General features: G+C 38.6%; 1 protein-coding gene across 2 annotated transcripts in view; it reads left to right on the forward strand.

The window, feature by feature from the left end:
- Window positions 1–16663, forward strand: part of LOC113109644 (exonuclease mut-7 homolog) — a 59163-nt gene that overhangs the window by 18850 nt on the left and 23650 nt on the right. The window contains exons 16-19 of one of the 2 annotated variants that reach the window (XM_026273341.1): window positions 482–682; window positions 1216–1269; window positions 1439–1570; window positions 11465–11658. In XM_026273341.1, coding sequence (XP_026129126.1) covers window positions 482–682; window positions 1216–1269; window positions 1439–1570; window positions 11465–11482 — 405 coding nt within the window. In that variant the 3' untranslated portion in view covers window positions 11483–11658. Of the gene's footprint in view, window positions 1–481; window positions 683–1215; window positions 1270–1438; window positions 1571–11464; window positions 11659–16663 lie in introns of those variants that run through there. The other variant, XM_026273340.1, reaches the window with a different exon arrangement.

Here is a 16663-nt window from a genome sequence, read left to right on the forward strand (position 1 = left end):
CCATTGGTCTTTGACTGTGCTTTTTATGAGCCTTTAGTCCTGAAAATTGCTCTGTTGTCATAGTTACTCTCATAAAATTCAATATAAAAGGAGCTGAGAACATGTGGAGTTTTTATGGTGAAAAAAATAAAGGAGTCCAACTAAAAATGTGGCAAAAATTCAAATTAGTTTATTTTTTGTGTGGTTTTTATGTCGTTAGTCACTCTGTGTATTATTAGATAATATATAATAATTTTCCCATTTATTTTATAATATGTCGTTTAAAGCTGCTGAATATTTACTGCAGAATTTATCATTTACTTTAAAGAACCCATGGGAAAAAAAAGAAGTTTTGTGACAGTCCCTGTAATACTGTTTGGCCTGGCCAAAATTTTCTCTTGATGCATTATAGTGGATCACAATCTTTAGAGCAATTTAGGTTTTAGAAAGGTCAAGTAATTTCATCTTCACCAATGATTTTGTAGTGTGTTTTAATCTTCAGGCTCGGCAGAAGTCAAATGAGCCCCACTCCATGGATGACTGTTTAAAGATGACTTCGGAGTATGAAGGGCCTACTATCACACCACCAGAGCTACGAGTGGTCTGTGATAACATGCTGCAGGGTCTGGGACGTTTTTTGCGCTGTCTGGGGGTGGATGTCAAGATGCTAGAAAACACAGATGACCATAAAGTAGCAGCAGAGGTGAGACATCTGTCACCCGCTGTTGACATTTGACAACCATTTAGTTAAAGTTAAATTTTATTTTTATACTTAGTATGTCTTTATAAGATGGTCCTCAGCTGTCTCAGATCTAATTCAGATAGAATAAGTAACTAAAACTCGGAGTGGACCTCGATGGCATGTGGTGTCCCTCAGGGCTCTATCCTTGGACCTTTGATGTTTTCCTGTACATGCTCACACAACGCCAAAAAATGCCAAAAACAGAAATGTTAGGCTCCCAGATCTACATACGGTAGTGCTATCATCTGTCTACAGCCCCATAGGGTCTCCTACAGTTAAAGGCAGAGGTTATTGTATTTGGCTACAAAGAAATTTAAGGAAAATTCCTTATGAAGTTTAAAGACTTTATTGGTGTCCTCTTTTATATAAACCTCCGTATGAGTAGTTGTGTCAAAGCATAACTAAATAACTCTTATTATCTGAAAAAAATAGTAATGGAATTAATATATTAAGTAAGTAATGTACTAGCAGTCATGTTATGTTCTCTCCTGCAGCTGGCTCGTGCTGAAGGTCGTGTCATCCTCACCGCTGGTCAGCCCTATCAAACTGTAAGTGTGTGTTTGAGTTGAGAGACATGCAAACTCTGTGAGCTGTCTTGCATCCTACTGCCTACATAGGACATTTATCTTCATAGGCAGATCAATAGGTTTTAGTACAGAGCACCAGTCTGTTTACCAAAAACCTGTCCAGTGACTTGGTGTGTGTCTGTGTGTATAGTTACGCTCACAGGTCGGTGAGGGTCGTTGCCTGACTCTGGACTGCTCAGAAAAGGCACGTGACCAGGCGGTGCACGTTCTCAGACATTTCCACGTCCACCTCACCCCTGCAGACATTTTCAGTAGATGCCAGGTCAGTTGTGCATGCCTGTAAACAAGCACATGTGTGTATCTCTTGCACTTGTTCTCACCAGAACAGAAACCGTCTCCTCTTTAAAAGAAATGCACTTATCAATTTTATCAATATTAAAAGGAAAGAAAAAAAGTAAACATTCTTTCTTGACCTCTTGATCTTCTACCACAAAAAGTTGCACTGACATTGCAAGCAAACATGAGGAACCTTTAGAGGAGTGGAACAGCCACACACAAAATAATAGAAGAAGGTTTGTTTTTAAAGCTCTTACAGGATAACCAACCAGTGTTTTGCGTCATGAATTCTGTCCGTCAGTATGACATGCAAGTGTCATTTTGGAATTGCATTGTGACTTTAAATTGAATAGTGAGATACAGTACCTAAACATTTGCACTGAAGTACACCCTGTCTTAAAACATTTGTGTCTTATCTTCAGACATAAGAGTTGTCTGTCCGGAAGGAAGCTCAAGGAGATAGAGGGCTTCTCCGGTGACACTTCTCCTGTGAATCATTGGCTTGATGTTCAACTGCTGTTTTCAGTAGAACATGTGCAGGAGGAACTTTCTTCAGGCATTTCCTGATGATCGGAATTCAGACAATGGATGTAGATAAGGAAATAAGCATTTACCAGTGGGATATAGACATAACATGAGACAAACAGAAAGAAAGGGTAAAGACAAAAAAGTACCTAGTCATCATTAGCACTGATATGGTTATTAGGATGTCAGTAGATCGTTGGTAGTTCATGTCAAAAGGTTTTCTATTATAGGCTAAAAAAAATCATAAGTGAGATCACTTTGAAACACCACATCACATCACACCTTTGTCCAGAAAACCACATGGCATGTAGTGTCCCTCAGGGTTTGGTCATTGGACCTTTGTTATTTAATCTGTATATGCCCAAAACAAGGCTAAATATTGCAACATAACAGAAGAGTATACCATGGGTAGACAGCCATATCCACAGAGCACTGTTGTTGCTAGGATATTCATAGTGGTAGCTTAATGGGCCGTTGGCTAAACGTCTGATGGACATGGGACACAAAAGTGGAAACACTTCAGCAGTGTCGAAGTCGTCATGGAATTGGTTGAATTCTCTTGGATTTTCACGAGACTTGTGTGTCTCGTTCTTTAACGTTTCGCCTGGAAACAATGATACCGTGTCACCAAACCACTCACGAAAGAAGAAAGCAAGTGCTTACAACTGTGATGACGAGTGCTTATCAGGATTAAATTAAAGCAGGATTTTCAAAAGTATGTGAAATATTAAAAGCTCTTGGCATTTATTTTTCTTTTAAATACGTCCTAGAGTTTAATACACCAGTCTGTTATTGTGGTGACATTTCCACACCTCGAAACGTGATTGGTTGTTTGACATGGCGGTCAAACGGCCTCATGGGCAAGCCTTGGCCAACGAAAGCTGCCATGAATTCCAGACCTTCAGTCTGAAAGTCTGGCTACGCGAGACTAGTGGTTGCTGGCTAATTGCTTACTAGTTAAAGTAAAAAATGTTTCTGTGGTAGGCTAAAATCATAAGAGAGATTGCTTTGAAACATTACAACACACTTCTCTCCACAAAACCACATAGCATGTTGTGTCCCTCAGGGCTCTGTCATTGGACCTTTGCTGTTTAAAGGGGGGGTGAAATGCTATTTCATGCATACTGAGTTTTTTACACTGTTAAAGAGTTGGATTCCCATGCTAAACATGGACAAAGTTTAAAAAATTAAGTTGTACGTTTGAAGGAGTATTTCTGTTCCAAAAATACTCCTTCCGGTTTGTCACAAGTTTGGGAAAGTTTTTTTCGAGTATGGCTCTGTGTGACGTTAGATGGAGCGGAATTTCCTTATATGGGTCCTGAGGCACTTCTGCCGGAAGAGCGTGCTCCCGTATAGCAGAGCAGAGGGAGGCTGTGCACAGACAATCACTGATCAGAGCGAGAGCGTCGCGAAATGTCACAAAAGGAGTGTGTTTTTGGTTGCCAGGGCAAGACAACCCTGCACAGATTACCAAAAGAGAAACAGCATTAAGGGACCAGTGGATGGAGTTTATTTTTACAGAGCATCAACGGAGTTGTGCAAGTGTTTGTGTTTGTTCCCTGCATTTCGAAGTGCTTGTTTTACAAACAAGGCCCAGTTTGACGACGGATTTGCTTATCGTTTATTTCTTAAGGATGATGCAATCACAACGAAAAAGGGTCACGATCGTGTGTTGGAACCGCATGCGGTGAGTAAAACTGCTTAAAATATCTCTGCTTCCTTGTTAGTGGTTCCGCCTCCCATGCCGGAGACCCGGGTTCGAGCCCCGCTGCTGCTGCTGCTCTCTTTCAGTTTCAGCCTCGGGATCTGATTCTGGATCATAAATATACGCTGAATCTGACTGTTAGCCATGGTTTGTTTTGGATGTTTTTTTCCTCATGGTGATGTCACAGCTTCCAAACGCTATCAAAGCAAAAGCCTACTGGCGCTCGTGATTCTTTAGCTCCGCCCACACGTCACGCCTCCAGGCACTCGTGTTTTTCCGGGAAAAATCGGTACAGACTATCTTTCTCTTATGAATATAATAAAACTAAATACTTTTTGGAGTTATGAAGGATGCAGTACTACTCTATAGGTACTCAAGATTTACAGGAGATTGATTGAAAACGAGCATTTCACCCCCCCTTTAACAAGGCTAAATAATGCAAGATAATAAAAGAGCATACTACAGGTAGGCAGCCAGATCTTGCTAGCGCTTTTGTTACTAGGATATTCTTGGTGGATACTGGTTTATAGCTTAGATTGCTTAGAAATGTCACAATAAAACTATTCTCAGAAAACCACATGATTTAAGGTATCAATCATGTCCATAGCACAAACAGGATGTTATAATGTTGAAATTTAATAAATGTGGTTAGAGGTTTGTGAGAAATAAGATCTTTAGTAAAAGTGATGCTTTCTCTAGTACTGTTAAAAAAACAACGTAATACCAATAAGATGGTTTGTGGGATGGGGTGAATAAGTGGAAGGTGGAAGGTTGATGGGAAAGGAGCCTGTGATAAGAGAGAGCCCTGCAAGTAAAAACAGGCAGAAAGATGGATTGAGAGATAACAGAGGCAAAAAAAATCAGTCAGAGAGCGATGGAGGCAGATATGTGCTCGACTCATTCCTGCTGTAATACCTGATCTCCATAGAGCTGTACCTACGGCTCCATTGCAGGTCTACAGTTGTTTACTACCTGTGAATGTAGGATTCAAGAGCACCGTAAAAATGGGTTAGCATTGCTAGCAAGATTGGTTTAATGTCTTCGAAAGAAGTCTTTTATGCTCGCCAAGGTTGCATTAATTTGATCAAAATATGAAATTTAAAAATACAACTTAAAATAACTCTCTTGTATTTGAATATATTTAAAAATGTGATTTATTCCTGTGATGGTAAATCTGAATTTTCAGCAAGTCTTCGGTGTCTCATTTAAGACTTTACACTATAAGCATATGTTTATAAGTATTTTGTTTTTGTTAACCTGTTACCAGATAGACTATGCAATCTCCTTAGGGTTATTAAAGGGTTAATTAACACACAAATAGAAAATTTGTAATTTACTAATGTCAAATTTTGTTCTAATGTCATCACAAACTTGTGACTTCCTTTGTTCCATGAAAAACAAAGGGAGATGTTTAGCATTGTTAACACTGCTTTTTCTATATATGGATTACAGTTACAGTTCCATAAATAAATAAAAGTAAGTCATATGACTTGTGTATTCTTCTGAAACCATACAGTAGCTCTGTGTGAGGAACACCCTGAAGTTTTTGTAATTCACAAAGAATATTGCCTTTTTGCCAAAGCTCTAAAATTGTATTTGCATTTGCATATTCAAACATGAAAAATCAGAACTAATTTAATTTTATCAGAGGCAAAAAAGTGATGCAGCGAGTTTGAATATGCAAATGGAACTGAATGGGATTTGAGAGCTGTTTTCAATAAATGATGATCTAAGATTTCGGTCTGATCCTAATGTAGACTTGCATGGTTTTGAAAGACTGAACATAGTTCACAAGTCAAATTGACTTATTTTATGGTACTTTTATGGTTCCATTTGTTAATGTTTGGAGCTCAACATTTCCCCATGCACTTTCATTGTTAAAGGGGGTGGGGGGGGTGAAATGCTCGTTTTCACTCAATATCCTGTTAATCTTGAGTACATATAGAGTAGTACTGCATCCTTCATAACTCCAAAAAGTCTTTAGTTTTATTATATTCATAAGAGAAAGATAGTCTGTACCGATTTTTCCCGGAAAAACACGACCGGCTGGAGGCGTGACATGTGGGCGGAGCTAAAGAATCACGAGCGCGAATAGGCTTTTGCGTTGAGAGCATGTGGAAGCTGTGACATTACCGTGAGGGAAAACCCATCATCCAAAACAAACCATGGCTTACAGCAGGGGCGTCGCTAGGCTTCAGCCCCCCTAAACTTATGCCCAGCCCCCCTAAAAATTATTTGATTAATTAATTAGTGATCGCTTCAGTCCCCTTTAAAATCTCATTTGAGACGGTGGCAAGCTGCATCAAGTTCCGGCTCCTCCCCTTATCTGAGTCTGCATGGATTCAGCGCGTTTTTTAATCCACAGGGGCGCCGAGCAGAGCGAACATCAGAGAGTACAAGGTGTGTGTGTGCGTGTGCGTGTGCGCGCGTGTGTGCGTGTGGTGTGTGTGTTCTCGCATCCAATACCAGTACGTCTTCGCTGCGTTCACTTTCAGCCTGTATCACAGTGTGACAGATTTTTTTTTTCTTCCAACAAAAAATGAAGCGATTAACACCCATGAAAACATACTTTAGAAAACGATCATGATTTATTTTAATTTACTTTTTGAAATTGAAAACATATTATTGTGTATTTCGGCATTACATTATGCAGCCATGCAAAATAAATTATTAATGCCACACATCATTGTCTGAAAGTACAAAATGGCACAGAAAGAGAAACATCATGTGGAGTTATTTTGTTTTCTATTATTAAACATAATTTTGTATTAAGTAATAATTAATCATTAGTGTATCATGATACATATATTAGAGTAAGAGTAGGCTAAAGGGATCTGTGATTTTTTTTTTTTTTTAAGTAATTGATTTATAGAAGTGGCAAATTGATAATGATGTTATTTTTAATAAATATAAATAAATATAGAACAGATTAAACATATTGCCAATAGACAATTACATTAATACATGTTTTGTCTATATTCTTAATGAATATTAGCTGGTTAGTTAAATGATTTGAAATGAAATAAATGTTCAGGGGCTGACTTGATGTATAACCAACCGTATTGTTGATTATAAAGGCTAAAAAGCTAAAAATTGATAATAATAATAATAAAAATAAAATATAATAATTTATATTTCATTGTAGATGGATATACAACATTTTTTTTGTCGTGCGGGAGTAGGTCTGCAAATGAGCAACAGTCAGGTGAGAATAGAACAGCCTCACACACACACACACACAATACCACTGTGTTCCCAAGATTCATTGCAGTCATTGAACCCTTATGTTGTTTTAATTTTCTGCCAATTTCCACGTACATTTCATAAGAAAAAGCAGTGGTATCATCAAAGGATAAACATGAATGTCCTAATACTGAATCAGTTAGTCTTTATTGTAAAAAAAAAAAAATCTACATTCCCAATTCAAAATTTTCCAGTGACTGGTCACATGTAAAAAACTGTATTAGTTTTTTTTACAGTTTTTTTTACAGTGTTATATATGGCTCAGTCAGTACTCCTACTCCCATATATGAAATACAGGGAATACAATGGAATAGTGGATTGCAATAAGGTTAGTAGTATACAACCCTACCCTAATAGTAAAATAATATTTTTTAATCATACCCTTATTGGGGGCTGAGCCCCCCTAAAATCAAAATCTTAGAATCGCCCCTGGCTTACAGTCAGATTCAGCCGTTTATTTATGATCCAGAATCAGATCCAGAGGCTGAAACTGAACGAGAGCAGCAGCAGCAACGACTCGCTCCGAGCGGGGCTCGAACCGGAGTCTCCGGCATGGGAGGGGACGCACTAACAAGGAGGCAGAGATATGTGAAGCAGTTTTACTCACCGCCTGCGGTTCCAACACACGATCGTGACCCTTTTTCCTTGTGATTGCATCATCCTTAAGAAATAAACGATACGCAAATCCATCGTCAAACTGGGCCTTGTTTGTAAAACAAGCATCTTCAAAATGCAGGGAACAAACACAAACACTTGCACAACTCCGTTGATGCTCTGTAAAAATAAACTCCATCCACTGGTCCCTTAATGCTGTTTCTCTTTTGGTAATCTGTGCAGGGTTGTCTTGCCCTGGCAACAATAAACACACTTCTTTTGTGACTTTTTTGCGATGCTCTCGCTCTGATCAGTGAAGTCTGTTGTGCTCTCAGTACTCTGCTCTACGGGAGCGCGCGCTCTTCCGGGAGAAGTGCCTCAGGACCCATATAAGGAAATTCCGCTCCATCTAACGTCACACAGAGCCATACTCGAAAAAAACTTTCCCAAACTTGTGACAAACCGGAAGGAGTATTTTGGGAACAAAAATACTCATTCAAACGTACAACTTAATTTTTGAAACTTTGTCCATGTTTAGCATGGGAATCCAACTCTTTAACAGTGTAAAAAACTCAGTATGCATGAAATAGCATTTCACCCCCCCTTTAAGAAAAAATCTGCATGGGGGAAGTAGTCATGTGGGTTTGGAACAACGTGAGAATGATGATTAAAATTTTAATTCTCTATGAACTATACCTTTACTAATACTTAATACTTGTCACGGCCTAGTATTGTTTATGTCATAACGGTTAAGCTGTTAATGCGACATCCTAAAACTCAGTGACTGCGCAATTCTGCATGTATCATATGACACACACCTCATAAGAGTCAAAACCGTTTCTACCACACCAAGTTCACACCTATAGCCAGCGAGGACAGGAGAGCACAGAGATCTAGTCCGGACGTGGATCGTCTGAGCTCCACATGGGTGGTAGTTTCCTCAAATGTGTCAATTATATGGCCACCTACCTTTCCTGAGCGGGTGGCCGTCGGCTCCCATCCTGATCTGTCACATTCCACCATTTGTTGCCTGAGGTCTCATCCACCTCCACGTGTTTGCTGAACAAAATGTACCAACAAATTGTGCTAGAAAGTAGAACGACAGGGTTTTTATGGTCTGAATGAGATGCACACATTGGAATGTGATGGCGAGGTTGAAATAAAGCCGGTATGATGGCAGGAAAGTGGAAGGGGGGTTTTGGAGGTGCACCTCGGGGCTGGTATGTGGAAGCCCACCCATGCTAAGTTAACCCTTTTGTTATCTGATTGTCAAGTCCTTTGATTAACAGTGACTTGCCCCTCGGCTCTTTGTGAGACATTCCTGGAGCCCTCTGTGTGGCCCATTGATACTCATTGCCAATCATTAACCTCTCCCCTGCCCATCCCGCCATAATCCCCTCTCTTTCTCTGTCTCTCAGTCTATCTTTCTTTTTCTTTCTCCCTCTCTGCTTTATCAATGCCTCTTCCTGTGAATTACTCTCGGTCCACAACAGAATTAAGTCAGGATCAGGGCTAAGCTGAGTTCAAAATGTGTGTCAGCACAGCATCTAGAGCACTAAATGGATAAGATATCTGACTCAATCTGGTAAATGTTTTCTATTCAGTTACATATTCATCAGATTGACTTAACACTTTTAATACAGACATACAGTTCCAGTAAGAAGTTTGAACACACCTACTTATTCTTTGACTGTTTCTCACATTTTAGAATCATAGTGAAGTTATCAAAACTATGAAATAACACGAATAAAAGGACCAGTGTTTTGTAGTGACCAAGAAACATGTTAAATAAATTAAATGTTATGGAAGCAACCATATATATATATATATATATATATAAGTGGGCATAGACAATTTTTTTTAATCTAGATTAATCTCACTGTGATCTTGAAATTAATCTAAATTAATCTAGATTAAAATGGCTCATTCGAATTCTGCCGAAGACATACGTAACGCACACGGAGAAGACGGGCCCCGGTGAAGGTTGTACCAGTGGGCCCTGTTTGAAATTGTTTAATTTATATGTTCGTTTATTTGTTCTATTTACACAATGTTTAAGTTTTTTTCAAGTTTGTTGGTGTCAAGGTACAGAAACCGAATAATTTAATGTAAAATAGCACTGGATAGTCTTCAATGTAAAAATGAAATCTACAATTAAACCTACATTTATTCAGAAACCTTCAACATTTCTCACATTATTACAGTTTATTTGCTATATATTTATATCAGAAATTATTTCAGGTTACTGAATAATTTTTGGTTTGACTGTTAAAACTACAAAGTAATTCAGTCAAGAGCAGTGAGTGATTTTAATTTTCTTGGATTAACAGGCGCGGTCACTTTAAGAGACGATGAACGCATCCAATACAAAACACATCCCATTTTTTTCGAGCATAATTTCCAAGGCGTATATTTTGACATATTTTGTATGTATTTATCAGCACAAGAGCAAAATAAGCAAATTCGGTGTTCAAGTGTTTTGAGACGCCTTTCTCTGCGTGAGCCCTGAACACCAGAACACCGCGAGCACTGAATTGGGCTCTTTGGCATCTTTTTTTGTTCAAACTGTGATTTGTATTTGTTCGTTCAGGTGCAGGAGGGACTTCGAGGAGAACTTCGCAGAAGAGAGCTCGATTCAGTGTCCGTGATACGCATCTCTCTCTCGTGCGCACCGAACACAGTGAGCGTGTAACCAGCTACTCTGTTCAGCTTTTACGCGTCTTGTGTTTGGATGCTTTAATGTTTAAATCGACAAGCTGTAAGGCTCAAAAAGACGTGAGAAAGATAAGCTTTCCTGAGCATCTTTTTAGGCTGTCCTCAGCCAGTTGGTTATATAAAATATCAAGGTGAAAGTCATCATAGCTCGCTCAGTATAGACCCAGCTCCCAACCCAACTTTGAGAATAGATTAATGGCGATATTTTTTTAATCGCCCGATAAGAGTCTCGCGTTAACACTGATAACGGCCCACCACTAGTGTGTGTATATATATATATATATATATATATATATACATATAGAAATAGATTATTTTATGTTATATAAAATTTATATCCTACCATTCATAAGTCTGGGGTGACTATGATTTTTTTCCTCACAAAATAATCAAGTATGTGTTAAATTGATCAGGCGACAGTAAAATATGTTTTTAATGCTACAAAAATTTGTATTTCAAATAAACACTGTTCACGAATATCTGGAAGCCCTAAGCAGTAGAGAACAGTTAAAGATCTCTCAGCCTTCTTTAGGATGGCTTTTCTACTCAAGGAAAGCGTTTTGTATATGTTTATTTAAAGTTCAGCATCCACTACTGATATTGTTAGGGTATTCTGGGTAATTATAAATCAGTAGAGCCCAACACTCAAGTGTTCATGATATTCCCATATTGTCCTATAATATAGTTTGAATCCTTTCGTCACTAAAATTAGAAGCAATAATAACAGTGACACTTGCTTCAGCAAGAACCGCTAATTATTTTGCTCAAATGGTTATGATTTCTCGAACTCAACACCATGTTCTTCATATCTCGTACCACTCTTATGTCTGGTATCCAGTAACACAGTAAAAATCCTGACACATTACCATGTTACTGCTATCATTCCCTCTCATACCATTCCATTGGCCTCGCAGGGCCAATACTTGATCCCTGCCACTTCTCTGAGAAACTCTCCACAAGTGTGCATTCGCTGATGTGGCATCCAAACCACGGAGACAGACTTTATAGGTTTACTCAATGAGCTTCATACAGCAGCATCAGATGACTAGCGACCCTTTTTTTTTAGACATGAGACTTAGCAGGATCTATGTATTGCAGACGCTGCCGTTGCACTAGCGCAGGAGTTCCCACGATATGGTGGAGGGGATGTTTTGGGGGGTGAACAGGAACCGAAACAACGTGAGAAGATATAAGGAGAGAGAGGAAGAGAAAGAGCGAGAGGGTTTTTGAAAGTGTTGTCTGCCTCTTTGATCTGCAGAAGGCTGAGAAAAAGGGAAGAAAATGAAAAGACAGGAGAACTTTGAGGTTCTACTGCAGCAGAGCACGTGTGCAAAACACTCTTGGCTGATTGATCATATTTCGTTGGCACGTTTGACCCCATTGTTTTATTTGCAGTCTAAACTTTAAGCAGCACTTGATTAAAGTCACATGAAATCAAAATGAACACGATTTAATGTCTTTAAGGGACAGTTCACCCAAAAAGAGCAGTTCTGTTATCATACTCTGTTCCTGTATGAGTGTCTTTGATTTGTGGAACGCAAAAGATATTCTGAAGAATGTTCAAGCTGCTTTTGCATACAATGAAAGTAAGTGGTGACTGCAGCTGTCGTGCTAGATTTTCTGATTATAAATATTTTTTTAAATTATATATATTTTTTTTTAAGTATTTAAACATTTTTGTTTGTTCCTCACATAGATCTGCCATTTCAGATGACAAATATTAACATTATTAAAGCAGACTAGTTTATAATGATTTTAATGTATACTTTTGGTCATTTTTGAAGCTTGACAGTGCCTGGTCCCAATCCATTTTGTGTGAACATTGCTTAATTTCCCATTTTGTGTATCACCAAAAAACAAGTCAATACACAAAAATGAATTTTCAAGTCACTTGAAAATACTATGCCTATGTGATTTTAAAGGGATAGTTCACCCAAATCTGAACATTACCCCATGATTTACTCACCCTCAGACCATCCTGTGTATATGACTTTCTTCTTTCAGACAAATACAATCAGAGTTAAATAAAAAAAATGCCCTGGCTCTCTACCAAGCTTTATAATGGCAGTGAATGGTGGAAAATTTAATGCCCAAAAAATCGTAAAAAAATCCATCCAACATAAAAAGTGTTCCACATGGCTCCGCTGGGGTTAATAAAGGCCTCCTATAGCGAATCGATGCATTTGTATCCATAAAGGAAGTTTGTAATTCTTCATAAAATCTTGCTTCACCTCTGAAAGCACTTTCCATTTCGGCTGACATCACTAGGCCCTCGGTTTCTTTTTTTCGTCCCTTCCAAACAACTGTCATATAGAAACACATTGCAACATCAATACTGTAAAACAAACCCTGCTTTTTTTTCTTACTGAAAAATTTTGACTTGGCACATTACAGAAGTGAAATGGGTTGCAGATATTGTTTCATTTTCATGAAAGAAGAAACCCAGTCTAGGTCATGGAGTTTAAAAACAGGCATGTTGTCTTAAATGTTGTTTCCCGCTTTAACCCGACCCCTGCCAGTAGGGCAAAAAGGAAAGGGAAAAGGAGGTAGAGAGAGATGAGATGAGAGCAGGGAGACATTCCTCAGACATGCCAAGACATTCCGAGGGAAAACATCCCAAATATTTTCCACTGCGATCCACACTGTGTGTGTGCGTATGAGTGTTTTACTTCTGTTTCTGGGGCCAATCTGACAAACTGACTGACAAGCTGTCTGCACCGGAGCAGAGTGTGAAGCACATGAGATGTGTGTGTGTGTGTGGGAAAGTGTGAGTGAGAAAGTCAAAGTGAGAATAATTGAATCTGTGCTTGTTGGTGAGACTGAAAGACGAGTTGGGGTGGGGGGGAGGTCATGTAATGCTTGTCTTTTAAAAGGCACAGGAAACTTTTTCGATATTCATTCTTTTTCTGCCTCATGCAGTGCAAGATCCAGGCAGCTCTTATGTCTTAGCTCTTATGGGCCACTTACACTAGTGTATTTTTGTTTAAAAAAAATACAACCTTTGTTACAGTTACACCTGTTGTTTTTTTTAACCCTTTTTTTTTTTACTTTTGTAAAAAGTTTGAAAACTCCAGAGTTATGTTACGATGTAAATGGAACAAAACTGTAGACTTTATAAAAACATGGACTTAGTGTCCGTGACATCACCCTTGATTTCTGAAGAGTGTTTTTGAAGCTCAAAGTGGGTGGAGGCGGCCGACGCCATCTTTACAGTGCGCCATCGAGCGTCACTCCCCGATAATCGAAAATGGGCAATGAGGCAAAAGGTGCTTGCTGAAAACAAGCTCACCTAGCTCGATGGTGGTGACATCACCATTGTTTTCTGCTATAAAGTTGGCCATTTTAACAATGGAAGTCTATGGGACTGACTCCCTTTTGAAGCCTCTAGTGGCCATGGGATTAATTGCAGTTTTGGTCACCTCCTTGTTGGCTTCACGAGAGAGAGTGGAGGTTGGCGCCTGATGAAAACGATGCCGTGGCTGCCCACATTCTCTCTGCGTATCCTTGGTGACTGTGTAAACAATAACATCATGCTCATTGCTCTACCTGCATGAATGGCCATGTGACATTTGTGTTGTGTGGACTGAGATCGTTTCTGATATGCAGAGAAAATGCCAGTGTAGATGAGGATCATTTTCATTTTTAAATGCCATTTGAAAATGAAAACACATTAGTGTAAACGTAGCCTCATGCTGCGTTCACACCAAAACATGAAGGGCGTCTTGCTTGAATGATTTCAATGTTAAGTCAATGTAAAGACGCTTTTACGTGCATCTGGAGGTCATGTGGCATGAATGAGGCATTTATCATGGCATGGTAGACGCGAATTTGGCTCATTAGCACGTCTAGTTCGCGGGAATGATCCGAATTGAAATCTGGCGCATTTCGCGCGAATGGTACTTTTGTGCATTTACGCATTAGACGCAAATTCGCATCTGATGCCCGAGTTGAATTTTTTTTACTTTGGTGTCAATTCGCGCCGTGTTATCCAATCAAGAGCCTGTTCAGGAGTCACTCATTCAACAGTGAGCGGTCTACCGGAGCTATATGACACACGTATCTTACACAAGTTCATATTTCAGGAAAAAGGACCTCACTTGGAAAAGTGTGTTGTAAATACACATTTAACTTTTTAGTCACGTACACGTTTATCGACCCACTGCCTTCCCACCGTTTTTCACAACTATTTTCCCCCTAATATAGCCTACAGCTAATTTTCGCTTACAAGATAATGTGTTTATTAAGAGGACGTGTGCAGGAAAAAGTGGAAAAGCCCAGAATGCTCGATCAACATCAGCCATCTTGCAAACAGACAACCGCCTAGCACTTGCTCCTCCGACAATCGCTCTAGACGTGTGAATAGATTTAAGCATCAAACTAGACGCCCTACACGCAAATATGACGCTATATTCGCGTTTGGTGTGAACGCAGCATCAGACTCCAGAGTTTAAAACCAGAGTTGGTTTAGTTTAATATGCAGGTTGGAAGAGAGTTTTACGGAAATAGGTTATTCCATCATAATATGTTGTTGAGAAAAATCTTACATCTGCTTGTGGGTTATTGTTTAATGGATTTTTAGGGTGTACTCACACTTGGCATTTTGAACCATGCCTGAGCACGTTTGACCCACAAAACGTGGTTTGTTTGACTAGTGTGAGTGCTCCATGCTGCGCTTGGGGGCATGGTTCGTTTAGCCGGCCCTGGCCTAGTTGAAAGAGGTGGGCCAGGGCACGGTTCGTTTAGGTTCGGGCAGTGTTAGCGCTAACCGCACCAGAGCATGGAACAGATACTATTTTGTGTGCGCTACTGTTATCATTACGACCACAAACTTATTGTATTATTGCTACTACACTACACTTTTCAATAATTTTAATTCAGTCAAGTATATTTAGGTTTATAATGGCTCTGGTTCTTACCTTATTGATGAACAGGAAATTTAGTTTGCGAGTAAATCAAATTAAATGAAATGAATTTATTAAAGGCAAATTATTTAATTAACCTCAGTTGTCTCTGTAATAATTTTTTGAAACATACAAGTGAAAATCAATGTACGGCATAAATGATAAATTATTATTAATTATTCAGTAGAATATTAGCGAAAGTGGTGTTCTCCATTAAATCATACTGCATGACGTAAGTGTGCTCCATCCTGGAAAGTTTCGTGCAAGTGTGAGTGCAGGCCAGCGGGGGAGAGGGGATAATCGCGATTCGGTTCTGTTCAAGGCAAACGTGGCTAGTGTGAGTAAACCCTTACTGTGCGTTTACACCGCCGCCATTGAGAGCATCAAAAATCACTCTGGCCGCCCTGCTAACAATGCTGCAGAAAGATTCGTGGATGATCTGACATAGATCAAATGCTTATCTTGTATTTAAAGTGGCCGCAAAGCAAACAAGCTTGTTGATCTTGTGCAGACTAACCACAATGAGGGTAACGTTTAAGTTAACCTAAATATTGTTGTGGATGAAGTATTAACATCCTTTACCTAATTATGTATAAAGCACTGTAGAAATACTCTCATGCAAGTATAAACAGTACTTAATGTAAGTATAATCAGGAAAATTTGTTTAAAAGTAAACTGGGACTACTGTACTGTACTGTACTGTACGCCGAACCACGTCATTACCATAAACCCAAGTTATTTTCTTTAAATAAGATATTGATTAAATTGAATACAGTAATTGTAACACATTTAACACTATATGATTACGCTTTAATTTTCAGTCTGCTGTGGGGAGAAAGGTATAATGTAAATGTTTCCAGAAAATATTTTAATTGCTTGCTTTGCTTGATTGAAAATTATTGATATTTTTATAAAATTTGTATTAAGTGTTTATTAATAGTTAATATTATATTTTAAAACTTCACATTTAATTAAATATGTTACTTGCAATTACTTTGTAATTGTGAAATTACTAGCCATTTCTGAGTGAAAATTGTTGTGCGTCCAAATATTTCACCCGTGACCACAAATACAGTCATGTATTGCACGTGTATATTTGCAATAGCCAACAATACATTTTATGGGTCAAAATTATAAATTTCTCTCTTATGCTAAAAATCACTAGGATAAAGATCTTGTCCCATGCCATAAATATATTAAAACTTTTTTTTTATTATTAGTAATATGGATAGCTAAGAACTTCATTTGGACAACTTTAAAGGCGATTTTCTCAATATTTAGATTTTTTCATTTTTTGCGGCCCAGTTTTTCAAGTCGTATCTCGGCCAAATATTGTCCTATCCTAACAGACCAAACATCAATGGAAAGCTCATTTATTCAGATGATTATTTCAGAT

The sequence above is a fragment of the Carassius auratus genome, chromosome 10 (assembly GCF_003368295.1).
Source record: "Carassius auratus strain Wakin chromosome 10, ASM336829v1, whole genome shotgun sequence".
NCBI lineage: Eukaryota > Metazoa > Chordata > Actinopteri > Cypriniformes > Cyprinidae > Carassius > Carassius auratus.